At 40.1% G+C, this 25,390-nt stretch overlaps 1 protein-coding gene across 9 annotated transcripts in view; it reads left to right on the plus strand.

The window, feature by feature from the left end:
• RBMS1 (RNA binding motif single stranded interacting protein 1) overlaps positions 1-25,390 on the plus strand; it is a 142,654-nt gene that overhangs the window by 51,384 nt on the left and 65,880 nt on the right. The window contains exon 1 of one of the 9 annotated variants that reach the window (XM_059475498.1): positions 94-375. The exons of 7 other annotated variants lie outside the window; for them this stretch is intronic. In XM_059475498.1, the coding sequence (XP_059331481.1) occupies positions 313-375 (63 nt within the window). In that variant the 5' untranslated portion in view covers positions 94-312. Of the gene's footprint in view, positions 1-93; positions 376-727; positions 918-25,390 lie in introns of those variants that run through there. One more of the 9 variants, XM_059475501.1, reaches the window with a different exon arrangement.

A 25,390-nucleotide genomic window follows, 5' to 3' on the forward strand; every position in this document is an offset into this window, starting at 1 on the left:
CCTGCTGGGCGGTGGTTGAGGCCGGCGGGAGGTGGGGCCGGGCTGGGCCGGGCCGGGCCGGGCTGGGCTGGGCTGGGGCAGCCGGCGGCGGTCAGCGGGGGCCCGTGCATGGCAGCCTGGGCGGCCGCCGCGGGATAGGGTCGACGCGGAGCGGGGTCGGGCAGGGCGGGGGCCGAGCGAAGGGTTCGAGGAGCCGCAGCCGGAGGAGAAGGCACGGAGGCGGAGAGCGCCCTGCAGCCCCGCCGCGCCGCAGCCCGGCGGCCGCCAAAGTTGCTCCCCATCCCGAGGGGGAGCGGGGGATCAGGCGGGGCGATGATCTTCCCCAGCAGCAACAGCAGCGCGGCGGGCGGCGGTCGGACCCCCTATCGGAAGCAGGTAAGGGAGGGGGTGTGCGGGTTTGTGGCACCCCCGCGTCCCCCCCCGCGGCCCCGAGGTGCTGGGGGAGGAGTGGGGAGAGGAGTGGCGACTGGCGTGAGTTGCGGCTTGCAGCCTGCTCACTTCGCGAGAGCTGGTATTTGAAAAAAGAAACTCTCTTCTCCTTTTTAATGCTTTTAACCTCTCTGAAGAGCCGCGCCGTGACCTTGGCGGGTGCTGGGGCGGCCGCAGCCGGGTCACCTTCGCGGGGCGTGCGGGGCGGTGCGGGGCGGCCCCGCCGGGCTCGGCAACAGGTTAGAAAGGAGCCGGTGTCGCAACAGCGAAACTTGGGGCTGGATGTTTTTCACTCGGCGTGAAATGAGAGAGGGGATCCGGGCACATTTTTTCTTTCAAACAGCGCTCCAGAAAACCTCCGCCGCCCTTCGGGTGCGCCCCAGCTCCCCCCGAGGGGGGCACGGGGGGGAGCCTGTGACATTTTACGGGCAGAGTGATCTCTCTGATAAGCTCGGAGCACTCGCATCTATGGAGCTGTACTGAAAGAGGTATTTCTTTGTTTGTTTGTTTAGTCGCTGGAAATAAAATATTTGAAATAGTTGTTACAACCTTGCTGGACCGTTTGTCTTTGGCTGCACTTTTACGCACACAAGATGCAATGTTGGTATTAATCTTACATTATTTACTGCTTAGTGTGTTATTTTTCATTGACTCTTCTATTAAATTTAAAAAAGAAACAAAAACCCCTTACATTTCAAATTAATGGGAAAGTGTACTCTGTGTGTGTGCCAGAGGGTAAATGGAGTAGATGTCACTGACAAGCTACCGGCTTGACAAAGCATGCCAAAAATACTATGGCAGGCTTCTTTCCAGGTGAGAAAAAATCCTTCTGCGTCTGCTGCACTTAGTAGCTGAAAGGAGTAATTTGACAGGTTCAGTCAGCAATACTGGGGAAGTTCGTCCTATTTTGCTTGAGGTCAGAATACATTAAGGGTAGAAATAGGAAATCAGATATCACTGCTGCACACAGCGGAGGGCTTCATATAAATCATGAGGACATAGGCTTGGAAATTTTGATCTCTTGGTGTATTGTTGGGATGACATATGGTCTGTGTAGCTAACCTGCTTAACAGTGAAAGTTGGACTGATATTTTCTTGAAGGTTAAGTAAAAATTGCTATTTCATTTTTTCTCCTTGTTATTTTATAGAAATATCTTTTTGATAAGAATCACTGGTGTGTTATCTCAGCAGCGCTCTGCAGATGCTGCCCAGCAGTGCATGGAGTTATCTTTGCATCTTGTAGTCAAAGTGTTCAAGTCCATACATAACAAAACATGCTTATTGTGTGCACTGGTTTTGGTTTGTTGTTAATAGATGTCCTGGATACGCCCATGCTGATCATCTTGTCTGGTGCTCCTGCATATTTATAAATGAAGCCAGTGCATCAGATAGAATTCCGTGCTGTCCCTGAGAGGACCATTAATCAGGGAAGGCCCCTTGTGTGGCTGTGCAGCGTGTCGGGTGCGGGGCAGGGTGTTGGCAGGAGCCGAGGGCAGCGGGGCCAGGCCTCGTGCTGGCAGGGCTGTGTTTTATGTGCGGATGTGAGTTTGCCTGCTGGTCTGGAGCAGGCTGATAAGATGCTCTTCTTTTCACAGTGCACTCCTTAGATTCAAAGAGCTAAAAGGGCCAAGTGAATCAGAAAAACAAACAGACCCTTTTTCCCCAACAGGCAGAGAAAGAAATGAATGCAGGGGTATTATGTGGGCTTAAGACCCTGGGTACCAAAGGTTTCTTTTGTTAGTGTGTAGCTATTCTCTGCTCAAACACTTCCTACATAAGGAGCCAGGGTCTGTGCTTTTCTCCATAAGTCCATGGAAAATGCCTATTAGCTTCATTCATATAGACTCACGTCGATTAGCCATTGGCTTTCTCATCTCCCTTTCACTCAGACTTCACCTGCAGGGGTGTGCTGATGTCAAATAGTGCTGAACAGCACTGCAAGCCTAGTTTTTCAACCCATGATAATTAAAAAAAGTTGAGATTAAGTCCCTGTATGCTCTGTGTAACCCATATTCAGACAATTGCGTTGTAGTTCAGCTTTAGCCTGAGACACTAGGTACTGTTATTGTAGGAAAAGTTCTCAACCAATGACTGTAAAAGGAATAACTGGATTTCCTACGCTAACAGTGTGTCATATATGAAGCTGAAACAATTTTAAATAACTTATAAGAGAAATTAAAATGTTTTGATCAGCTTGTATGTCTCTGTTGGTATTTTAATGCATATCAGAATAATAAAAGAACACTTCCAGTTTAGTATTATCCTGTTTAATTTTTAAGAGTCTATAGCAGATTGAAAAAATGAGTGATTAACTGATAAAAGGCAAGGTGACACTGACTTGATTTATTTTTAAGACATTGTAATATAATGTGGATTTCTACCTTAATTTAAAACACTGACAAATGCCATGTAGGTAGAGTAGGTTCAGATCTTTACCCATATTCTCTTTTTGTTTTCCCAAATAACTCTGTTCTGTTTTATAAACAAATCTGTACCTATAATATTATGTTTTTTACCTGTTGTATCTACACTGTGCATCTCTGACATGTAGGAGTGAGTTAACATTCTCAATTTCAGGTCAGATTTGACTGGTCTGATCATCTTCTCTCTTCTAGAGTACTTGTAAGAATACTAAAATGTGGTCTCTGCTCAAAAGGATTCCCTACATTATGGACAGACAGGCATATTAAAAATACTCTTACCAGGCTTAAAATTGAGGCATTGCTTAAATGAGTGACAGCTCATCTGAGAACTAATTTGAAATGCTGATGTAGGTCTTGTTAAAGAATGAAAGCCACACAATATCTGCAGTAATAACCTATCACAACACTCATAGCCGTATATCCTGTCTGTAAAAGGTATAAGCTAAGACTTTTGCTATCAAGGTTATTTGAGCTATTGTAAAGAATGCACGTGTGTGCATCTGTAATGAAAAGGAAACAAAATGACATACAATACTCTGCTTAATACGGGCTTTTTTAGCTCTTGGTTTGTTGAGAACAAGATGATTCTCTGTCCCTCCTCCCACTTTTGTCATTCTCATGTAAATCGGGAGGCGCTCCTCTGAAGTAAATATTTCTACACTCTGTAAAATTATCGTAAATGGAAAATTAGGCTTTCTCCTGCCATCTGCTCCTTGAATCTACAGAGCTACTCCAGCTATTTGATTAGGGATTTTAAATTGCTTTGTGCAGGGAGGTTCCTCTGCTCTCAGGTTTCTCCAGGAGGAAGCGAGAAGCAGCTCTGGAGGCCTGGGAAGGACACGAGTGCAGGGTCCTACCAGCACGGCCTGGGTGCTCAGCCCGGTGTCTCTGTGCCTTTTAACAGCTTTGCCCTGTAAGGGTGATTCTTGTTGCATTTAGATGAGTGTAATGTTTGTCTTGCCAGCATGAGGAGATTTACATAGTTTGCTGCTTTCGAGAAGATTAACTGGGTGTAGCTGCACGTGAGGAATTTAACACTGATTTGAGGTTTGGCCTGTGTATGGAGGGACAGACAAAGCTTTTGATCAATCTTTTCGTGTAGCTCTGGTAATACCAAGTGCTGTGTGGCAGGTTAGGTTTTCTAAAAGTTGAAGTTTAGGATTGGTTTCTAATGAAAGCTTTTGCCAGTCTGAGGCTAAAAGTGTAGATTAGCCTTTCACTCTGTCTATAAGTTTAACCTATCGAGAAGTTACACCTGCAATCCTACTTTATGATTTCCCAGTTGGCGCTGTGTGTGGTGTCTGCGTGTGTGAGAAGGAACCTCATTAAACTTGCAAGCCCTGGGCATGGTCCTAACTCAGAACATGCAGCTCCTCGGAGCAGTCTGTGCCCAGAGGGGTTTGACACAACCCCTCCTGTGTGTGCGGATGGTGCTGCGGCGGGGGGAGGCTGAGGTGCCGCGGGTTGAGCAGATATCTGTGGTTACAGAAACAAACGGGATTAGTTTCTTTTTGTTTCTTTTTCTGAGAACTATAAGAATTGTAATTTTGTATCACCGACTTGACGTGACGGGCTGTTTCCCATTACGTTGTATACAATGTTAAAGGATCTACCTAGGTTTCACAGAACTGAACTCCTACATTAAGTACGAGCTACTTTAATTTTTTCAGTGCATTTATAAGATTGTTTGTGAAGTTCTGCTTTATTCTCAAGGGAGCAAAACTACTCAGTCAGTGGGTTTCTATACTTGTAGCAAAATGTGAATGAAAGAAATAAAAGGAAACATCTTATCTTGTTCAGGTATGATGTTCTAGATTATAAAAAGTGATATAATTGTCTTATCTGTATTTGGCAATTTGAAGTTTTTGTTTAGTATTTCTTACAGGGTGAATAATATATTTTTGTCTCTTTGGAAGTGTTATTGTTTAAAGTATGTGTCTTTGCCATTTAGTTTCACATGGAAGGGAAGATAGAAGTCTGTGTCTTGAACATCTGCTGTTTTGTTTTGGGTTCATTTTTTTTCCCCTGAAACTTCCAACTGTTAAAAAAATTGCTTGAGTTAACACATTTCAGAATAGTTAGATCCTTTAAACTGTAACTGCTGGCGGGGAGGAGAGGGGAAGGAAGGAAGGGAGTGGAAAATCCTTTCCTGCAAGCTTGAGATGGCTCCTAAAACATCCGCACAGTGCTGCAACCAAGTAAATAAAAATAATGATCATTTGACATTATAACCATTTCGGTAAGCTTTTCCCTGTTTTAAATGTGTGGTTGAAACTGACCTTTGTTTGTTGCACGAGGCGGTCAAAAGAAGTCAGTGGAGAGTAGGAACCTCTAGTGGATTTCCCTCACGGATCTGTTTCCAACTTCTTATGAATGTTTTTCTCCTTTCCTACAGCCAGTTGTTTTAAAACATCTTACTTGGGGGGCAGTGTGCAGGCTTATAAATCTGTAATCCTAATGAGGAGGTGCATGGAGATGTTTTGATCTTGGAAGAGGTGTTGGTCAGAAGTATTTCAAAAAACCAGCAGAAGCACATTTGAAAGTTCTTGAGCCTTGTTGAAGTAATTGTGAGTTATTTTGCATATGTTTCAGAATTGCAGTGTACTGTAGTAATTATAACAGCCCTGCAGAAGCCACTGTATTTGCAGCTTGCTGATGCAACAGGAAAGGGAAGGGATGAGTTAGAAATAGAGGAGAAACGAGGAGGGGAACCATGGATTAGATAAGCACAAGCCTCCTAACCCAGCAACTTAGGAAACATACACACAACAAAAAAATCATGTGCTGTAAGGGCTGGTTACTGTGATTAGCACAGCTTTAGCTGTATCCCTCAAGAGACTCAGTTAAGGCAGTGTAGCTGCAGCTGTGTATTGACTCACAAAGTAGTTTTAAACTGCAGCTGAAGTAATTGAATGCTGGTGAGAGACTGCTTTAAACAAATTCAAGAATACCTGGGTTTGTGGCATTTTGAGTTCGTTTATTTCTAGGAATTTAAGTTTAGTAACTTTTATTACTCTTTATGCAAATTGATTTTTAATAGTGAAACTCTGTACCAATTTTAAGAACTTAACCTGTGCACTAAGATGTCTTGGCTTAAAAATATCTGGCAAGTATTTTGAAGTCTTAGAAGCTCTTTAAAACAAAAATATAGTTACAACATTTCAACAATGTCTTTTTTTCGAATTTATGGTGGAGTGTAGGGATGTATCAGCTCTAGGGTCTGTTGCAAAATAATAGCTGATAATTACAGAAATGTATAAATACATAATATGATTTATAATAATACCTTTTTGTTCATATGTCCTCATAAAAGCCATGCTGTACGCTTAACTATAATTGTTTAGGAAATCACTCATGTGTGTCTTATTTGTTTAAAGTATTCTGCTCTAGCAAAATGATGTGTCAAATAGAGTGGATATTTAGAGTTTACTTGTTTGATAGAATTGTAGAACTTTGTGAGGTTGCAGTGGAAACAAGCAACACATTGTTCTGGGGAGCCTCCTTTGGGCTTCATGTTCCTTTGTGGAAGAACAGCAGAAGCACCAGGACAGGATGAACATCAAACTTAGTCTAGCCTGAACTTAGTCTAGGCTTACCTGCTTGTGCAATGAAATGCTTCTTTACTGCAGCTAAATATGTGTAACTTTATTTCACCATTGATTCTGTTTCTTTACAGTGTCTCTTATTGGCAATGGCACTTTCACACCTTATTGTGTGGGGTTTTTTCTGCTCAGATGAGAAGGGGATTTATTTCTTTCCTTACTTCTATTGTTTTCTCAGATCAGAATCTCCTCTGCCATATGGTGCTTTGTTCAATAAAGTGGAAACATGAGTCCTTTGGTTAACTACAGCTCATATATTCTGTCATTTGGGTATTACAGCATAACAATGTTAGAATTCAGCCCTTTAGGATATTCAAGGTATGTATATGGCACTTCCATTTTTACTGTGCTTGAGAAGTGAAATCTAAGGATTCAGGTGGGAGTTGGATGAGTGTTACAAGAGAGCTTTTCTCAGGATTGTTTGTCACCACAGGGCACTTCTCATGCCTGTGGTCTTACCACAGCTTCCAGGAAGGGTGCTGAAACTTGGTAAAGGATTATCCAGTTATCTTTGAAAATCTGAAGCAGTGTTCATAGATTCTTGGCTACTTTGAGGTGATTCACAATCCTGCTTTAAGTTTTACTTGACCTGCAGAAACTTTATCAGGTTGTGCTTGTGCCACTGCAACAATCCAAAATCACTCCAAACACCAGGCAGGCAAGGGTAAAATCAAATGCAGGTCCTTGTTAACAGGTCCACAAATAAAAATACAGAATTCTTAAAAGGGAGGGATGAAAGAAACCCCGAACAATATAGTAGTACAGGAGTGGGAAGTTTCCTTTACCTAATATGCAGGCATGTGACACATAACCCCCAGTCTTCTCAGGGGGACTGGTTACTGTCCAACCGTGGCACCTCAAGTTGTGTTTGGAGAAGAGACTCTGATCTGAGGCTCTGTATTTCTCTGTATTTTATTTGTACTTAACCCACTTTAAGAGTAAGGGGTAGATATTGCTATTTATTTTTTAAGTTGGTGATGCCTCTTTCAAGACCATAGGTTGTTTTTTCCTGCTTTGGAAACAGTGCTGTCTCTTGGGCATCCCCAGGTGCAATGCTGCCCAGGCTGTGGAGTGCTCTTTAGCTGAGCACCAAAAAGATGGTTGGTGTGTTGCAGAGGAGATCTCATGTATGAAATTATGAAGGAATTTCAAGTCTTTCTGTTCTGCCTATGTGTACAATTTGCTAATAATGCTTTAAACAGTAGTGCAGCAGATATTTTGGTGGTCTTCTATGGGTGTGGGGGAGACCCTGCCACTCCAGCTGCTGCAGGAGACTGGTAGGTGTGTGTCACCTGTGTGCCCACCTTTGAGCACGGCCACGGTGACCCATTTGGAACTGTTTGCATTGCCACATGCATGTGTGCTGTTCTGGCTTAGCTTAGCTAATTGCTCAGCCAAGGTTTTAAATAACCTATTACAACATGAAACTCTTTGAAGTACGTAGTGTAGAAGTAACATACAGTACAAGTCTGTGTTAACACCTGTGGCTGTGCTGTGGGAGAGGAGGGACATGGTGGCTGTGCCATGCCCTGGCCAGGGGCTTTCCTCCTGCGAGCCCGGGAAAGCAGCAGCCACGCTGGATAAACCTGGGCTTTGGCAGAGCCAGCACACAATTCCATGGATTTCTATCTGTGTGAAAGCAACCACCAGCAGACAAGATCCTTTGAAGTGTTTAGTGGTCTGTCTTCCAGATAAGTTCAAGAAGAGTTTAAAATTGTGGGTCTGAATTTTAAGACTCTTGGTTGTGCCAGCGCATATTTACATAGCCGGTGGTGCCACTGCATGGGGTGAGACTGCTGACATCAAAAAGTGCTTTTTGAGACAGAGAACCAGAATACTTCTGAATTTCCCCTAGGAGAAACCTGAGTTGAATAGTTGATATATCATGGGGTTAGTGTTAAACTCTAGTTCAGAATCAAATGGCATTTAAATTGCTTTAATATTATTCCACCCAGTCTGTTTGGTTTGCATGTTCCTTATTATGATAGTACTTGTGCTTATTGAAAAATACTTCTGTGTAATTTGGAAAAAAAAAAATTGAGACAGGTATTAAATAGAATTGTCTACTAACCTTTGAAATAGGGGCATTTTTTTTGTTTTTGTTTAGCATTCCAGGAGATATATCTCTGAATGCTACTTGTGAGAAACACTTAGCAAAACTGGGGTTTCAGAAAAATGTTTCACTTTACAAAAATATAAATTATAAGATTTCTTTATCGTCTTAGGGTATCAATGCCTCCAATGCATACAGATACATGTAAATATTCCAGAAGTAGGGACATTTTTTGAGATGAGAGAACAAGTTATATCCTGCAGTACTGAGGAGCTATAGAATACATTTGAAATCTTCAGTAATTTTAATGGTGAATAATACTAAGATGTAATTCAGTATATAGAATTTCAGCTGGTTAAAGGTGCACAATGTGCACCAGTAGAAGAATGCAGGGGCTTTTTAGTTGTTTTTTTTTTAATGTGCTCTAAGAGCTGCTCCCATTCCCAGATACAATATTCTACAATGCTGTGGAAGCTAATGCAAGTTGGAAATGGTTAAGGAAGTCATTGTTTCAGCATTAGGTCAATATTTTAATTGCTGTAGTAACCAAATCATGTTAACTTTGGAAGCAGACTTTGTCAGACTGCCAGCAAACATAATGTTCTTAGATCTCTCAGGTGTGCAGTGTCATGGTCTCAGTCACTAAGGGCTGCAGACTGGTATAGTCATTGTAAAAGGCACTCTGGATTTTCATGTAACTGTTCTTTGTGTATTCTGGTAAATTGTTGGGAATTCCCTGCTCTGAGGCTCTTGACGATTTGGTGCTTTCTGGTTTACAGTTTCTGTTGCCACTTTGTTGTTTTAGTATTATTAATGTAGGGGTTGGATTTCAGTATATTAGATGATGTAAAGAAACATTTAGCCTATCTGTGTGTCTTATCTTTCTGACAAAAACCATTATTTTGGTGTGACACTTCTCTGTTGACTCTCTTTCAAAATGACTGAATCCATCTCCACCTTCTTCATTCCCTGAAATAAGTGCTGTGTTGTGTCATTGTCCTGGATAGCAGTAGAAGTCCAAGGTCAGCCGCACCTATAAAGGTTATTCATAAGGATTAAGATGGTGACCTGAAGTTCAAAATGGTCCTGGTCACTGATATATTGGATAATCTTAACTAAATTGTTAAGGTTTGACTCTTCAAAAGGTACTTGTTAATATTAGTTTCCTACATCTCATTTTGCACAGAAATATACTAACACCTACAAGTGGTTCCAATACTACAGCAATTAGGACTAAATATCTTGAAAAAAAAATTATATACACATGCACACATACCTACATAGAAGTCTATGTTTGTCTGTCCCCTGAAGCTCAGGATAGAGCAGATTATTTGGAATGCTAGAACTGTGTTCAAGTTCTGCCTGTCACATACTGTGTAAGTAGTTTCTTTATGGTCTGTGAGAACATTCACCTGAACGCTATTATTGCTATTTCCAGATAATTAGCAGTGGCAAAGTTCATTTTGGCAAGAAACTGGATTGTTGAAGCAATAGTTTTCAAAGAACTCTAGTTTTCAAAGGTTGATTTACTGTTAGCAATAGGTACGTTAAATTTATTTGAGCAGATGTTTGTTGGGCAGAAAGGCAGTCAACTATGAAATATTACTGAGAACAGGAATAACTCCCTGAAGTTCAGTGGCTAAGATTTTACAGAAATTTAATCGGCTTATCTTTAGTGGTTTTATGTCCTTATCTTTCCTATGAATGAACTTCCTTAGGGTTTAGGGGTTTCCCCTTTTTTTTTTTCTTTTTTTTTTTCTTTTTTTTCTGGGAAGTCTGTACTCCATTATTCTGTTGTCCCATTTAAATTTTGAAATCAAATTAAATTGCATAAATTCAAAATTCAAATATTTGGGATTTTTTGTTTGTTTGTTTTTAGGTTTTTGTTGTTTTTTTAAAGGAAATGCAATACACCATCATTCAGTTTATGGTGACTTCTGTAGTGAACCAGTGCTGGTGTACAAGAGTATTAGTGTTAAATATCCAACTGTTGTGATGATGAATAAGCTGCAAAGGTAGAATTACTGCTAAGAAAAGTGCAGTTGAAGGTACTTATTGAAAATGTGATTCCTTGAAATTGTCCACAGTGTAAGATGAACCTGAAAGCAGTTTCTATGCACTGGGGTTGTGCAGTTAGCAGAGGCAAGTGATTAATTTGTCTTCAAAAGTTAGCCAATGGCTGGACAGATTCCCATTCACTGCAGCATTTTAAAGTTAGTTATCAATTCCAGATGTGCTTATTACAAGTATTTTCCTTCATCTGTAACTTTCTGGTGTGTTCAGAGGTATGATTCCTCTGCTGAATTCTTGTACCAAGGATAAGAGCATGACTATTAAAACTGTGCATGAGTTGGGCTCTGTGCCCGAAAGAACAGGTTTATTCCTGACTAGTGTTTGTCATCCATCCACACATAGCACCAAACGTGGTTCAAGCCACGTGTCCCTTCACCACCCAGAGGTGGAGGCTGTCTCCCACAGGTGCTGCAGCTGTTGCGCCAGCCGTGCTGATCGTGGCCTGCTGGCTGCAGGGGCTTCTGAGCCCTTTGGTGGCTGCTGGAGCACTCCTTGGATGGTCTCTGCTGTAGCTGTAGCCACTCACATGCCTGAGTCAGACTGCTCCTGCACTGCCACGACCAGTTCTGCCTGGCAGTTGAATTTCTCATATATTATTAATGTTGTATTAGTACGTCTGGAAGCTTTCCTAGGTGTTATCTAATTCCTGTGTTTTTCATTTCAGAATTGACAATGATTCATTGTGCAGTCAGACATTTCCCCAGCAGCTATTTGGATGCACCAAGGAATGGCATCCCACATTTGCTTAGCATACAGCTGCTAAATCTTTGTAACTGATCTTCAGAACTAAGTTTCTGGGTGTAAAAGGGATTGTTCATTATCATTCACTGTGAAGTCACAAACAATTTAATTTTAGAATACATCCTATCGTATGGCTTGACTTTCTGCCATCTGAATGATATTCTTAACCATTTAAAATCACTTTTCTCTTAGAATTCAAAATCTGAGTTAAAAAGCTGCATGAGTTAGAACAGTAGTTTGCAAAAGAAAAAAAGTTTTGTCTTGGTTCAAATCAAGAGTGAAATTTTTAATTAGAAGACAATATGTGAGAAAAATTGATGCGGGCTGTAGAAGTGACTTACAACAACTTTTGTTTGTATGATTCAATATAAATTACAGCTATCAAGAAGAACAGGAAATAATAAAGTAATATAGCATGGGATTTTTTTGAATTGCATGCACAAGGATTCTGGACAAGATTGTCATTTGTAAAAAGTCAACAGTCAGAAAGTATTGGATCTAATAAGTGATAAGCATCTACCAAAGCATCATCCTTTAAAGAATGAGAAAAGACTGACTTGGGTTTGTTTCAGATAAGGCTGTAATGAAAATTTGACCCTAAGGCCAGAGCAACTCTGCTGCCTGTGGTAGGTACAGAGGATTTAACTTATTTTTAGCAGAGCAGTTTTTGCAGGCTGCTTGTTGCCTTTCTTGTAAGAACAGAGGTACCATGTGTGTTTGCTGCAGTTCTCTTACTTTGTGTATGAAAAAACAACATTGGTTGTTTTTGCAGTTCTGAATAGTTTGACAGTCTAGTGCTGTTTTGTTACTACTTTCATGAGTCAGCACCATTGGTAAATGAAGCAGTCTGAACTTCCTTTTTCTTTTTTTTAATTTTTTTTTTAAATTCTCCTTGTTCTTTTGATGAGCAAGGGGGAGACACCAGGAGGAAGAGTAAGCAGCCATAGGGGCAAGGATGCTGCTTTTTGGGGTAATGCCAGCCTAAGCTATTCCTTGAAATGCTATCTTGGTCTGTGGCTCCACAATTGCCTCTGTTGCACTTGGATCTTTTCAGCCAAACTGAGGGAAAGGTTGACTTGAAAGCTGAGCTTCTAGCAAGACCAGCAAAGCCATCTTTGTTCTTTATTTGGTACTGCACCAAAGCCATTTTATCAGACCAGTAGCTCTAACCACCCTTTTTGGCATCCCTGTACCACTCTTTTCACCCTCTGCACATCTTAGATATCTTAGAAAGCGCTGTTTCTACTTGACAATTTTATCAGGAGTTGAATTTCCATGTTAACACACCCAATCAGTAATGTTTGAAAGCTTTCAGCTTTCCATGCTGTTCTTAGTTGACCTGGTGCTACATTCAGGCCATCAAAGGTCAGTGCAGGCAAATAATTCCTAACGTGCAGCTAGACATCTATTGGGAAGCTCCACCAGAAATTACCTGCCCTTGGAAGTCTTGCTCTTATTTTTGTGGATGAATCTTCAGTTTTAATTAAAGGCCTACCTTTACAAATTTGAGAATTTCATCCTACTGAAGGAATACCATTTTCCTTATTCGTAAGGAGAAGCAAACTACAATCTATAAAAGTAGGCTCATGTGCTGGATTTTCCTATGCAGATTTTAGCAAACTCTTGCTGTTTTATCAAGTCCCCAGATTTGCTGTGTTCACAGTATTGTAGTGAATTGCCTTAATGTATGAAAGAGCTCCTTCTCATCTGTGCGCCCTTGATCACTTGCATTTAGGAAAATATTTACATTTTTCATAACCTTGCATAAAGAGCATTACATTTACTAATTGGTTAGATTTTCTTACTACTGCTGCTACTTCTAATTTAAATGTGTCATACTCCTGTTTTCTAGGGCTTAAAATTCAAAATTCAAAATTCACCCATAGATTGTCTTGAATGTTCAGCAACTTTGTGCTTTAAACAGGGCTAAAATCAGCTTCTCTAGGCCATGGATGCCCAAACTGGCTTTCATTAAACACCAGAATGGTTTTGCTAGAAATAGCCTGGATCTGTTGAGACTGGTGGTGAGCAAATGCTAACAAACCCTGCTTGATCCGAGGTGAATGGGATTAAATAGTATTTGTACTATACTAAGCATTGTGCTCTGGAGTATCCTAGTCCCAGTTCCCTGAAATGATGCTGGAAAAGGGATCGCTTCATTAAGCATTCTGGTAATGAAGTAAGTGATTTTTGTCTTACTGTAAAATCTAAAATTCTCCTTAAGAAATGAAGCAATGCTCCTTTTTCACTCTTGTGCATAAAAATTGTCTATTGAGAGAGAGAAAAATGTGTCAAGGGGGCACAGCCACTGAGTACTGGGAAACATAAAGGATGTACTGAAGGGAAATGTGAGCAGAAAATGCTTCCCTCTAACTTCTAGGAAGCTAAACCAAGCTAAACCAATCCTAACCAAATAGGTTAGGATTTTGGAGTTATCTAAAGACAAAAATTATTACTTTCTTACCTTTTCCAGGATAAAATTGTCCAAATGTCAACATTTTCCTAGTATTCTTTGTAGCAGATATTTTCAAAATAGAAGCTCATAAAGGCTTGTGGAGGAAAAAAAAAATAGGTGGTAATGTCTTAACCCATAGTGTTCAAACAGCCTGTAATTTAATTCAGGATTTGAATATATGAGATACACAGATATAAAATAATGTATGTAGAACTCCTTTATGTGTATATACTTGAACACACACAATTCCAGGGGCAAAAGGGTAACAAATGAGAGAAACTGTGTGTTTTTCTTGCTGTTTGTCAAGCTGTGTTTTCTGCTGCTAGTGTTTCCTTATCAACTGGGAATGTCTTGATTTGTCTGTACCATCTTAGCAGCATTTTCTGTAGTAAAGCAGCGGCAGGAAAGGTGGTGTTAGGTATCTGTCTGAACCATTCACTGGCCCGGTGAGCTGTTCTTGTTTCCATCTTTCCCAAGAGTTAAACATAGCTGCTTTTGTCATACTAAACTGATTGTAATTTGTCCTGTTCATGGGTGTAAATCTCTATGTGCTACATAGAATAAAGTTGTACAAATTGTTCTAAGCATGACAGACCACTCCTTTTTTCCTGAAGAGCAAGGCTATCCTGTGTGTGACTGTATTACATCATAAACCTGGAGAAAATGGACTTTTAATGTCAGCTATGCAGGATATGTTGTAGTGAACATTTGGCCAAAAATACTGGATGTGGTGGGCTTTAGTATGGCTCTCTAATGGTGCAGGATCATCTCTGAGAAATGTCAAAAGTAGCATGTTGTCCTCGGTGCTGCCTGCACACACCTTTATCTCGGAGCTCTTACTTTAAATCACTTTTGCTGGGTATAAGGCAAACTTACAGCACTGCAGTGTTCATAGCCTTCCATGAGAGCTTCTGTCCTGGAGGTGTCATTGTGTGTGTTACTGCACTGAAACAGTTGAACTAATGAAAGTCTTTGGTAAATCTGCTGCTGTCACACCCTGGCTGCAGGCGCTGCAGCCAGGCCACGCTCCCCTCCCAGTGAGAAATGAGGCAGGAGGCAGACGTTTTAGAGGCAATGAAGTTAAACTCCAGTTCTTTTCTAACGAGATTTGAGCTTCTGTGTTTCATTCTAGGGAACCCTGTAGAGTGGTGGGAGTCATTTAGAAGACTTTGGGAATGTCATTTGTAGTCTCATACATGCTACATGCTGTCTCATTACAATCCAAAGAAAATTGGTTTGCGTGTTGTAGCATGCAGACCAAGCAGAGTTTGTTCCCTGGTGCTCTGTGGAAAAGCCCTAGGTAGAGAAGTTTTGCCAACATTATACACTGCTGTCTTCTGGTCTGTCAGTTCTGTGCAATGTTGAAATATATAAAACTTGTGGACAGATTTTCAGCTTGTGCAGATGAATGCAGAACCACCAGATGAGAGCGAAACCAGGCCGATATGTGCAAGTGCTGAAAAGTGACATCTCCTTACATAATGAGTCAATGAGTCTGATGGTTTAAAAAGTTTCTACTGATCTTGCTCATGCTTTAAAACTGTATTGCAATTTTAATAACACCTGGATGCTTCTGTACAGTTTGGTAGTTTTGCCTGCTTCTATTCAGTTTGGTGGCTTTGCTCATGGAGGAGAATCACATTTATGGGGGTGTGGTCACTCTCCCATAGCAAATTACAAGTTCAGTGCTAGACTATATTTATAAAAATAATAATAAATATATAAATAACAAATATTATATATATATATATATATATATATATATATATATATATATATAATGTGTGTATGCATACACCACTTGCAGCAACACAGTCTCATTCATGGACTCCATGACTGTCAAAATGCCATGACAAATTTGCACAAACTCCTAGCTGAAGTTCAGTTGACAGTTCATCCTTTGCTGAAATAATTGTAAAAGTGTCTTATGCTTCCCTTTTTTCTTGATTGTAAAAGGCAGTAGGGTATGAAGCCTGATGAATTTAACACTGTTAGTATGTCTTGAATTTGGTATGTACTTTCCTAGTTATACCTGAGGCTTGCTTTAATCCTTTACCAGCAATGTTGTACATGTCCTGTTTCAGTGTGTTGATTATAATGACTTGTATCTGCTGCATTTTATCATATTGCAGAATATAAAAACCATAAGGACACATCTTGAAATTTCAGAATTGAGAAGCAAACAGATGAATGGAACTTTCAATCCAGCACAGGTCATGCTGACCTCAATTCTATGGCAAATACTCTGAAAGACTATGGAAATAATTGCAGTGGAGTAACTAGGAAGGACAGTGGTGCTCTGAGTCTGCTTTCCTTTTCTTCAGCTCATGGAGGAATCATTTATTCCCGTGGAAAGTGGTGCAAGATGCTATTCTCACTGATGTTGGTTCAAATGTTACTTGACACAGGCCCATAACAAGCTGCTGAGCAGCAGACTTGGGCCTTCTTGGTATCAAAGTTACAGTAACCTTTGTGTTGCACTCAGGCAGTGTTCTATACCAGCTTGTTCTTTCCTGACTACGTTAGTTAGGCCTGGACACAGGAAAGGAAAAAGCATTTGCAAAGTGAGTAGGAAGGATAAAATATCTAAAGTGATCTGTACTTGGAAGTATGAATTGTGCAGCCCAAAGAGCCTTTTCATGGGGGCATCAAGATTCAGTCTTGATGATGAAGTCATATAAAAGTGGCTTTTTCTACCCTTTTTTTGTCTGATGTGCCACCTTTCCAACAGCTAGAGATGCTGGCTGTGGTGAAGAGGGTGTGGTCTCTCAGGGAGATGAGGGTTTGGGAATGCAGGAGAAAGGACCAGAGCCAGCTGCCTCATCTGTTCCATCGATGTTGTCAAAGGAAGCAGCAGGAATAGACTGGGCTACCTATTAAATACTTGTGTAATGGCCTTAACAGGAGGCACATACATTCTCTTCTTTGGACAAGAACAGAGGGATTCACAGTAACAGTGCTGCTGCTAGGCTGGGTGCAGTATGTTGCCCATAAGGAATCAGCAATCATAGACAAAGGGATTTTGATAGGAATTGACTCCCTCATGCACGGTCGGGCACAAGTTCTTTAATTTATTTAACTTGAATAAACAGAAAATGACATAGTGGATCCCATGTGAGCCAAAAGAGCCATCTGTGGTCTAACCCTGTGACAAACAGTATAGCAATAATTCCAATGCCACCAACAATGTGGAGTTTGCCAGAAAAGCAGATGCTTCTTTTGACATGCATCTTCAATATGGTGCCATTCCTATCCTATAATTGCTGTCTATGGAGGGAGGGTGGATAGGATAGCCAGATGAGCAGAATGGTGACATTGTCGTTTTTGGGGGAAAAGCCAACAGTTTGGAAAATAATAAAAAAGGACAAAGAAGTATAAAAATCATTTTAAAGAAGCTGCAAAAGTCTCCTCTGTGCATCATGAAATCTGTGACACTTTTTAAGTAAGAGACAATACTTGCATGGATTTATCAGAAATCTAAAGGCTAATACAATATGAAAGAAGAATAAATAATACTTCAGAAACTTCTGTGCAGAGTTTTAAACTTTTTTTTTAAAAAAAGCTTTTCTTCCTCTATTGTTTTAAAGAACTAAAGAATGGCCAAACATTCTTAACATACTTTTTTGTTTGTTTTATTGCTGTACTGTCAGCTTTTGTAGTACAGATATTCAGGCAATTCTTGAATAAGCCAAAATATCTGTATATATACTCTGCTACTTTACAGATTTAGCAGGATTAACCTCCAAAATACAGCGATAGATAGCATCCCTAATAGTTAAGAGATGGGATATTTACTGCCTAATGAAATTAAAAAATGTAGCTACCTACAACCATAAAAAGGATCCATTTTAAACATCACAAACAGAAGCTCTTGAAAGCAGCACATTTTTGATCACATTGAAAATTGTCCATGGCCCTGTTTGTTGACACTGGAAGTAAAAGTTCACAATGGATAATGACAGAGAAATTGAACAGCAGTAGAACTGGAGATTAGCATTCTTCTAATGAGAGTTTGTCCTCTGAACACAAGTAGCTGCCTTATGTGGTGCAGAAGTCTCACTGCCAGAGCTTAGTTTTGTGGGATTTACTTAGAGAAATGGTTACCTGCTCTCTTGTATTTTCCTACAAGGGAGCCAAAAATGTCCAGGATAAAGCCATGTCTCTCATTTTCCATACATTTAAGTCCCACTTCTTCCATTACACTGTAAGTACAGTCAGAGAATAATATTATTTAATTTCAGATCTTAGTGCGCTGACATCTGAAGAGATTTTAAATGGAGGTAATGAGTAGGAGTTTCCTGTTTAATAAATGCTAAAGCAGAGTCCTATTTACAATGCAAAGGGACCACTATGAACCTCTTAATGCTTATGAAGAGCTTATTGAATAATTTTTTACTTTAATTCCATGAGTACTGTCCTCTGAGCTGCCATTGAAGTGCTTGTGATTTGCAGGCTATGATGTGACCATCTGTGATCTAGGCTAAACTATTTCTAAGTTAATTGCTGTTTCAGGTGAAGCATTTCTCCAATGAAGGGTATCTTGAATGTTTCCTGTTGTGGAGAATGTTGTAAGATTTTATACCCTGCTATTAACATGTACCAAGAGATGTGTAATGCAAGGGAGGAATATTGTATTATTTGGATTGAGTGTCATGTATTTGTATTGCTACCTTTCAGGTGCTTCAGGTGCATCAGTATGCAAGTTACACCTCTCTGAAAATGGATGTGTTTTCTTTTAATTGTCATTTGAATCCCCAGGCTGGAACAAAAACTTCAGCATAGTCTAGATATTCAATACTCGGTGCTTTCTGGATCCTGAGCAAAAGCCTTAGCTGGTTTCACTGAAGAAAATAGGCCTGTGTATGTACTAGAATCAAGAAGGAGGTTGGCAGTGAATTCTTTTGTGTCTACTGCTCAGTGAAGGGCTAGCCACAAAAACATAGACATGCTTTTTTGTCTGTCTGGTAGATCATAGTACCATGCTCTCTTTCTTTGGGTACTTCAGCATCTTGACTTTCTTTTCAGATTCTTTAAATGCAGCCTAGCTGTTGGATTGCAGCTTGTTCATATTTCAGAAACTGAAGTCTTTTGCTTTATATGTGTCTATAATTCTGTCATGAATTAGGGCACAGTACCAAGGTATTGTTTCAGGGGATTGTCCAGGAAATCCAGGTATAAAACTGAGAGGGAAGACAGATGCTGTGATTCAGGATGAGCAGGTGGAAGGGGAAAGGGAGGGTTCATGACATCTGGAAAGGAACAGGATTTGGCCCAGTTGAGCACTCCCCTTGGTCTCCTTTGGGATAGCTGCAGTGTGGCTAGGTTTGTGTATTCTGCACTTTTTATTTGTCTCTGAACTAGGGGAATCAGTTTGTGGAGCACCAAAAAAATCCCTGTCAAGGGATAGAGTCAATGGAGTAAGTGAGTTCCTGGGAACTTTGAAGTTTTTTCATTTATCTCTGAGACTCTAAAAGAGCTCCCTGAACCAGAAGGAGTTTCTTGTGCTCATTGCTTGCTTTATTGTTACCATCTTGCCTGCCAACTCCAAGTAAAAAAGCTTTTTTCTTGAGTAATAACAATAAAAAATTCTCAACACCCTTTTCTTGGAGAAAAAAAAAATCTGTTCAAAGCATCAGTGTGAGTTTTGTCATAAACTTCAGTGTGGCCAGGATTATGCTCATACTTCCTCAAGTGTCTCCCTAGAAAAGATATAGATAGATTTTTGAGCTTGCTTTCATTGCTAGCAGAAGATTGCTGTTGCATTAAGCTTTAAATGTGTAATTTAAATAGTACTGGTTCCATTTCCTGTCAAAATATGAAAATGTGACATTTTATAAGAAGCTGGAATGATTTACTTCAATACTTTCTGGTTTCAGTAATTGTTGCTTTCTGGTGAGAACAGGTTCAGTCCTGCTATGTTGCCATAAAATCTGAGGAAAGGAAGCAAAACAGCTCAGTGGGGAATGAGCTTGGGTTGTAATCAGGTGAGTCTGGAAGTGAAATTGTTAGGAGGATCTGAGTCATGACTGGGGGTTTGTGCTAGACTTTGTCTTGTTTCATTGCTGGTAGAGCCACTCTTCATGAAGGCATTTTAAAAAGGAAGCTGTGAGAAGTACCTACTCATTCAGGCTTTTCTGTAATTCGAGGAAGGGCTTCTTCAGATGGCTCAAAAAAATGTATTAATTGCTTCTCTGGATTTTTGCCAGGAACATTTTTCTTACTGGCAAATTGGTTCAAATTAGTTAAAGTACAACAAAGAGGAAAGAGAATATTAACTAAAAACATATCAGAGTGAAAATAACTTTTTCTGTATTATTTTCATAGATGCATGATGATATCCACCTACGGTTTTGTTTCCTTTTAGTATGAAAAAGACTTATCTGTATTTAGAAAAATGGTTTTCATAGGACTTGGCTGTAAAATACAGGCAAGAAAAAAGGTATAACCCTGTATTTTTTTATCTTGTAAAGCTCCTGTTAAAACTTATCTATTAAGGCAAGGGGGCTTCCCTGTTCAGTATGATATGTTTTTTCATTGATTACTTAATTTTCCTTCTCTTTATTGCAGTACATCATTGCTGTAATCCCAGCTGTAGTATTCTGGGCATAGTAGTTTCATATCAAGATATGGAACATTTAGAGCAGGGTTTTTGGTAGAAACACAGGGCTGGATCTCCATGTGCTCCTGGCTTGCCTGTGATTTGTAACAGGCAGGGCCTGTGCCCAATGCCAGCATCCACCCTCAGGGTCCCACATCTTCTCTGTAGTTGTTTCTGCTCCGTGTGGCTGAACCACTAACACCTTAAGAAAGATGGAATAGCCTTGCATCCTCAGTATGCAAATAACTCTGGCCGCAAAACACAATATCCATAGTTTCTGCCTTGTGCAGTTCACCAGCCCTTTCTGGAATAGTCCTGTTGACTCTTACAGTGTCAATATGAGATCATGTATTTCACCCATGCAAGGAGAAGTTATGGTCAGTGGTTTAAAGGAGAAAAAGGGAGCAGCTATCAGGGTTTTCCTGCCTGAGGAGATTTTTAGCAGAAGTCTGGAGCTTCTGAGATACTCTTTATACTGGTGTCATGCTGAAAATGCTTCGATTTGGTTGTTGAACCTTTCTGTGACAAGTGCTTACAGACTAAAGAAGAGCAATTGGAGAAGCTACCCTAAGGCAGGAGATATGAGTAAAGCAGCAGCAAAGCTTTCAGTTTCTGCTGGTTGACTCATGTCCACTGAGAATTGAACTTGGAGAGGTCTCCAGAAATTCAGTTTTGCTTGCTGTAATGTTTCAGACATGATGAGGAAAAACATGAGGCAGAATAGTGCAGGACACTCAAAATGGCATCTCCGCTGCAGCTGTCGCTTTGCCAGCTTAGAATAAGTGATCAAGGTTTAATGTTACCTTATTTAAAGAAAGATAATAAAGCAACTGTCTTCATCCATGAACACTCATTTCTGTTAAACACTTTGAGGAGTTCTTTCTTCTAGGGACATGATTTAATTCCAAATGAGTTCCTATTTCCTAAGCTGTACACAAAGTGTTGCAGTGTCTTGCTTCACTAGGTATGGCATCTTCTATTCTACTGAGCCCGTGCTTTCACTGTGCATGTAAAGCTCTCTCTAACCTAAAGTGTTAGGTAGATTAATAAATAAACAACCAAGGCCCAATTTAACAAAAATTAAATCCAGATTTAATACTTTTCCTCACTGTTGCACACATCCACAGAGAATGCATGATAATTTTTATATCAGTGCCGGTTACTGAAGGTGCTGCTTTCAAAATTAGGGAGGTTAGGCAAAGTCAGGCTGGGTAAGAAGGTGCTTGTAGCTTAATCACTGAGCAAGGCTAGGGAAACACTGCTGATGAGATTTTGATGCTATGAGATGACCCAAGTAGCAATTCTGGCTAAATCTGATAGTTAATGTAGTCTGCAATTTATGGTTTGAATTTAGAGTAGATGTGTGAGAACATTGTTGTTAAAAGTCATGGTACTTTTCCCATTAGGAACTTTGGCTGAGTGATTAAACTCATAATTAAATACTAGCATGTTATATAACTTTATATGCATATTTTATTGCACAAAAAGACTTAAATAGAATGCTGCTGTAGTGATCATACTCTGTTTTGGGACAATGGCTTGCAGTCATTGTCCAAGTTATCTTCTGCTCATTGAAGTTCTGTTGTAATTCTGTAGTCTGAAGGCAGCAGGGATCAGTATCTCCCAACCCCCAGGCCAAAGGAGTTTCTTGGGGTTACTCCATTTTGGTTTGTTGTCTTTAATTTTTTTTTTTTTTTTTTTTTTTTGTTATCGTTATCTGTTGACAGCAAAGAGATTCTTCTGTTCTTAGGGAGACAAAATCCTGCTCTGACTTATTTGCAGTCCTTAAGCATAGAATGGTTTATAAGAAAGACAGGAATGGCTCATGTAAGATGAGTATATTCTCCAGCTGGTTTTCAGTACTTGCAGATATTCCCATTTGGGGTTTATATTGAGAATGAAACACAGGCAAACAATTCTCCTTGTTTTAAGGCACTTCATGGGGACTGTTCAGCCACTGAGCTTTTAGTTTTCCTAATAAGTACCTGTGGTTTTCCCATTGCTGTGGAGGGGCTGTGGAGGGAAGGTCTCTCAGAGAGCAGGCTCCTCACAGCTGACTCCAGAATGGGCTGGGGAGATCATGTAGCAGATGGGCTGATTATTCTGTCACTGGCCTTTTTTGCTTAGATGTTTGTTGAAGATGACAGGAAGGAAACCGCTGTGTAAAAAGAACGATCACTAATTACCTCTTGGAGTGAAAACTGAGGAGGAAATGGCAAACCAGTGTGACAGTGGTATTTCTTGTGAACAGGAATATTGCCGCAAGAAATAACATTCTGTTGCCTACATTTATTCCTCCTATCCTTGACTTCTATATTTTAATTTAAGATGCAATGATTATGAAGAAAAATTGATAAATGTATTTTTGTAGATGTTGCAATATTGCAGATTATTGTGAGGTCCATATAGTAAAAACTTAACAGCTTTTGATATGAATTTTTAGCAGAAACTACAGTTTGTAACCCAAAACTTCTCAAGTTTTATTTCAGGTTTTAGACTGAGCACTCAGTTAAGGTTTGTGAAAGCTGTTTCTAAACAAACAACCCCAACTTTGGCCAGGTCTCCACTGCAGAATGTCTTGCCAGCAAAGCACTGTGTATCAGCCAGGGGTGTGGAAAAAAGTCATACATCCCCGCTGACATCAATATGTTGGCGAAAGCCCAGGTGTGGATGCAGCTGTGCAGGCAGAAGAGAGCTTTTATCGGCTTGGCTGATGTTTTTGGGGAGGTGATGCAACTCGGCCAGCAGACAAACTCTGCTCTGGCCCGCGCTGGCAGCGTAGGAGGCTCCGCCAGCGCGGTCACGGCACCGCGGCCACGCTGCCAACCAACACTTTGCAGCAAGAGAACTGGAAAAAAAGGCCCCTTTGAACAACAGAGGGACCTCTATAATTTAGTTTTTATAAGTAGTCGTCGATGAAGAACAGAGCGGAAAAAGTGATTCGGATTTTAAAATTAAAGTTTTAATGTAAAAAATGTGTTTTAGTTGTATGGCTTAAGATGTCACTGTCCCTTTAATGGCTGGCTGTCTTTGGGTTGCAGGCTTTGAGAGCTGCAGGACACTGAGCACATGGGTTTTGTAAAGCCTTTAAGGCTTGTGAAGGTATGAGTCTCTCTGGAAGCACTGGAAAACCTTCTGTCTGTAAACTTAGGAAGACAACTATAGTCCCATTTACATTCCCATCGTGTTTGAATGTGACCACTGGCACTAGAACTTCTTCATGTTTAAATAGAAGTTTAAATTTCTCAGAATGGAGTGTTTATGTTTTACAGACAGACAGAATTAGGATTCCTGCTCTCTCTACACACAGACACACATTTTCCTCTCTTGCCTTTGGCCAGCTGGTGACAAGATTTTACAAAACTCCAGTTCTTCATAACATAGAAAAATAAAGATTTTAAGGGAAAAACACTGTAAGAAATAAAAGCAAAACCAAACCAAAGATACTGAAAAACTTAATAGAGGCTCTTAGCCTTTCATTGTAATTTAGAAATAAACCAGTTTAGATGAAGACAGGTATGTGTATATTGAGATTTCTGGCAGCTGTACATGCACATTTTGAAACCGTAAACAGAGCAGTTTTACATTTGATCACTGTTTGCATTTTGAGAACTTCACTGAAGGCTTTTTGAAGAGAATTTCACTGTGCCAGACTAAGTTTGTTCTGTTGTGAAAATGTTTTGAAACTAGTTGCTCTGTCATTCTGCATTGCTTGTAACCCTAAAAATAATTGCCTGGCGTTACTGGAAGAAGAGTGGTCTGACAGACTGACTTGTGCTACTATTGTTAAAATCCGTCAGTGTTTCCATTGCAAACTTGGAAGGGAGCATTTAATCTTTTTCCCTGGAAGAAATTCTAGATCAGTTCTTCAATTCCAAATATAAATATTTTGGAAGAGATTTGATGTTTCTAAAAATCTTTATTAAAAACAACAACAAAAATTTCTAACCCTATGGCAATGAAATATTGATACTTAGTTATGAAATGCTAAATGATCAGGAATGTATTTTGTTCTTTTTTGTAATTTTCAGTTCAATTAATTTGGGCAGCAACAATGTTACTGCTTATCAATGTTGATTTTATAGCAAGTTTTGCAGTTGGCTGTTCCAGGCCATTATAGCTGCATAATAAACTTTGCAACATGCCAAATTGGAAGATTTCAAAACCTTCCTAGGAAAGCACAAAAAAGAAACACATAATTACCATAAAGTATCTGATATAAAACATGCCTTTGTACTTTTCTCCCACTCACACTTCCATTCCAATTTCTTGAGGTTATCTCCAAAGTAGTTTCACTTTTCTTGCGTGTAGTTTCATGAATGCTCTAAACAGAGGTAAACTCTAATCCTTTCCTCTCTGCCTTCACATTCCTGCTCCCTGCCTTGTGACAGCCAAAGCTTTTGCGCAGTGCAAAGCCCACATGTGGTGTACCAGATCAGGGAAGATAATTTTTGGGTTCAGTTTGTGGCCATACAACTGTTTGTACTAATCCAAGGAAGAGGGTGGCACTAGGGTGGGAACAAGTGAGTCTACATTGGCATCTCACTTTATATTCCAATTTATTTTTTCCCCCTCCTGTGCCTTTCCTCTGTATTCAGGGGCAGTTCTTTGCTATGAGTGTGGTGGAATCTCAGGCTTTTGCAGGAAAGGAGCCACATGCAGCCACTTTGTCAGTGAAAACCATGGAGTCACAAGATGTTTACAGGCAACTTCAGTTCTCTAGTATATTTTTTTTAAAGTATTCCTCTCTTACAACACAGGTTCATAGTACTTTTTGTACAGTGCCCTGCTGTACTTCTCTTAATGCAAATGATTTCTCTACTGTAGATTTCCTCTAGGATGTTTTTATGTTCCATTGGGGTCTGATTGCAAGAGCAATAGGGTTTGATACCTTGAGGAGTAGGTAGAAGTGCTTCTGTGCTTTTCTCCTTTTGAAACTTGATTTTTTTTGCCGTTATATAGAGCCTTTTTCTTGATAATTGTGAAGTAATCCACAAATATGGAGACAGACAGCAG

Source organism: Ammospiza nelsoni, chromosome 7 (genome assembly GCF_027579445.1).
Source record: "Ammospiza nelsoni isolate bAmmNel1 chromosome 7, bAmmNel1.pri, whole genome shotgun sequence".
NCBI lineage: Eukaryota > Metazoa > Chordata > Aves > Passeriformes > Passerellidae > Ammospiza > Ammospiza nelsoni.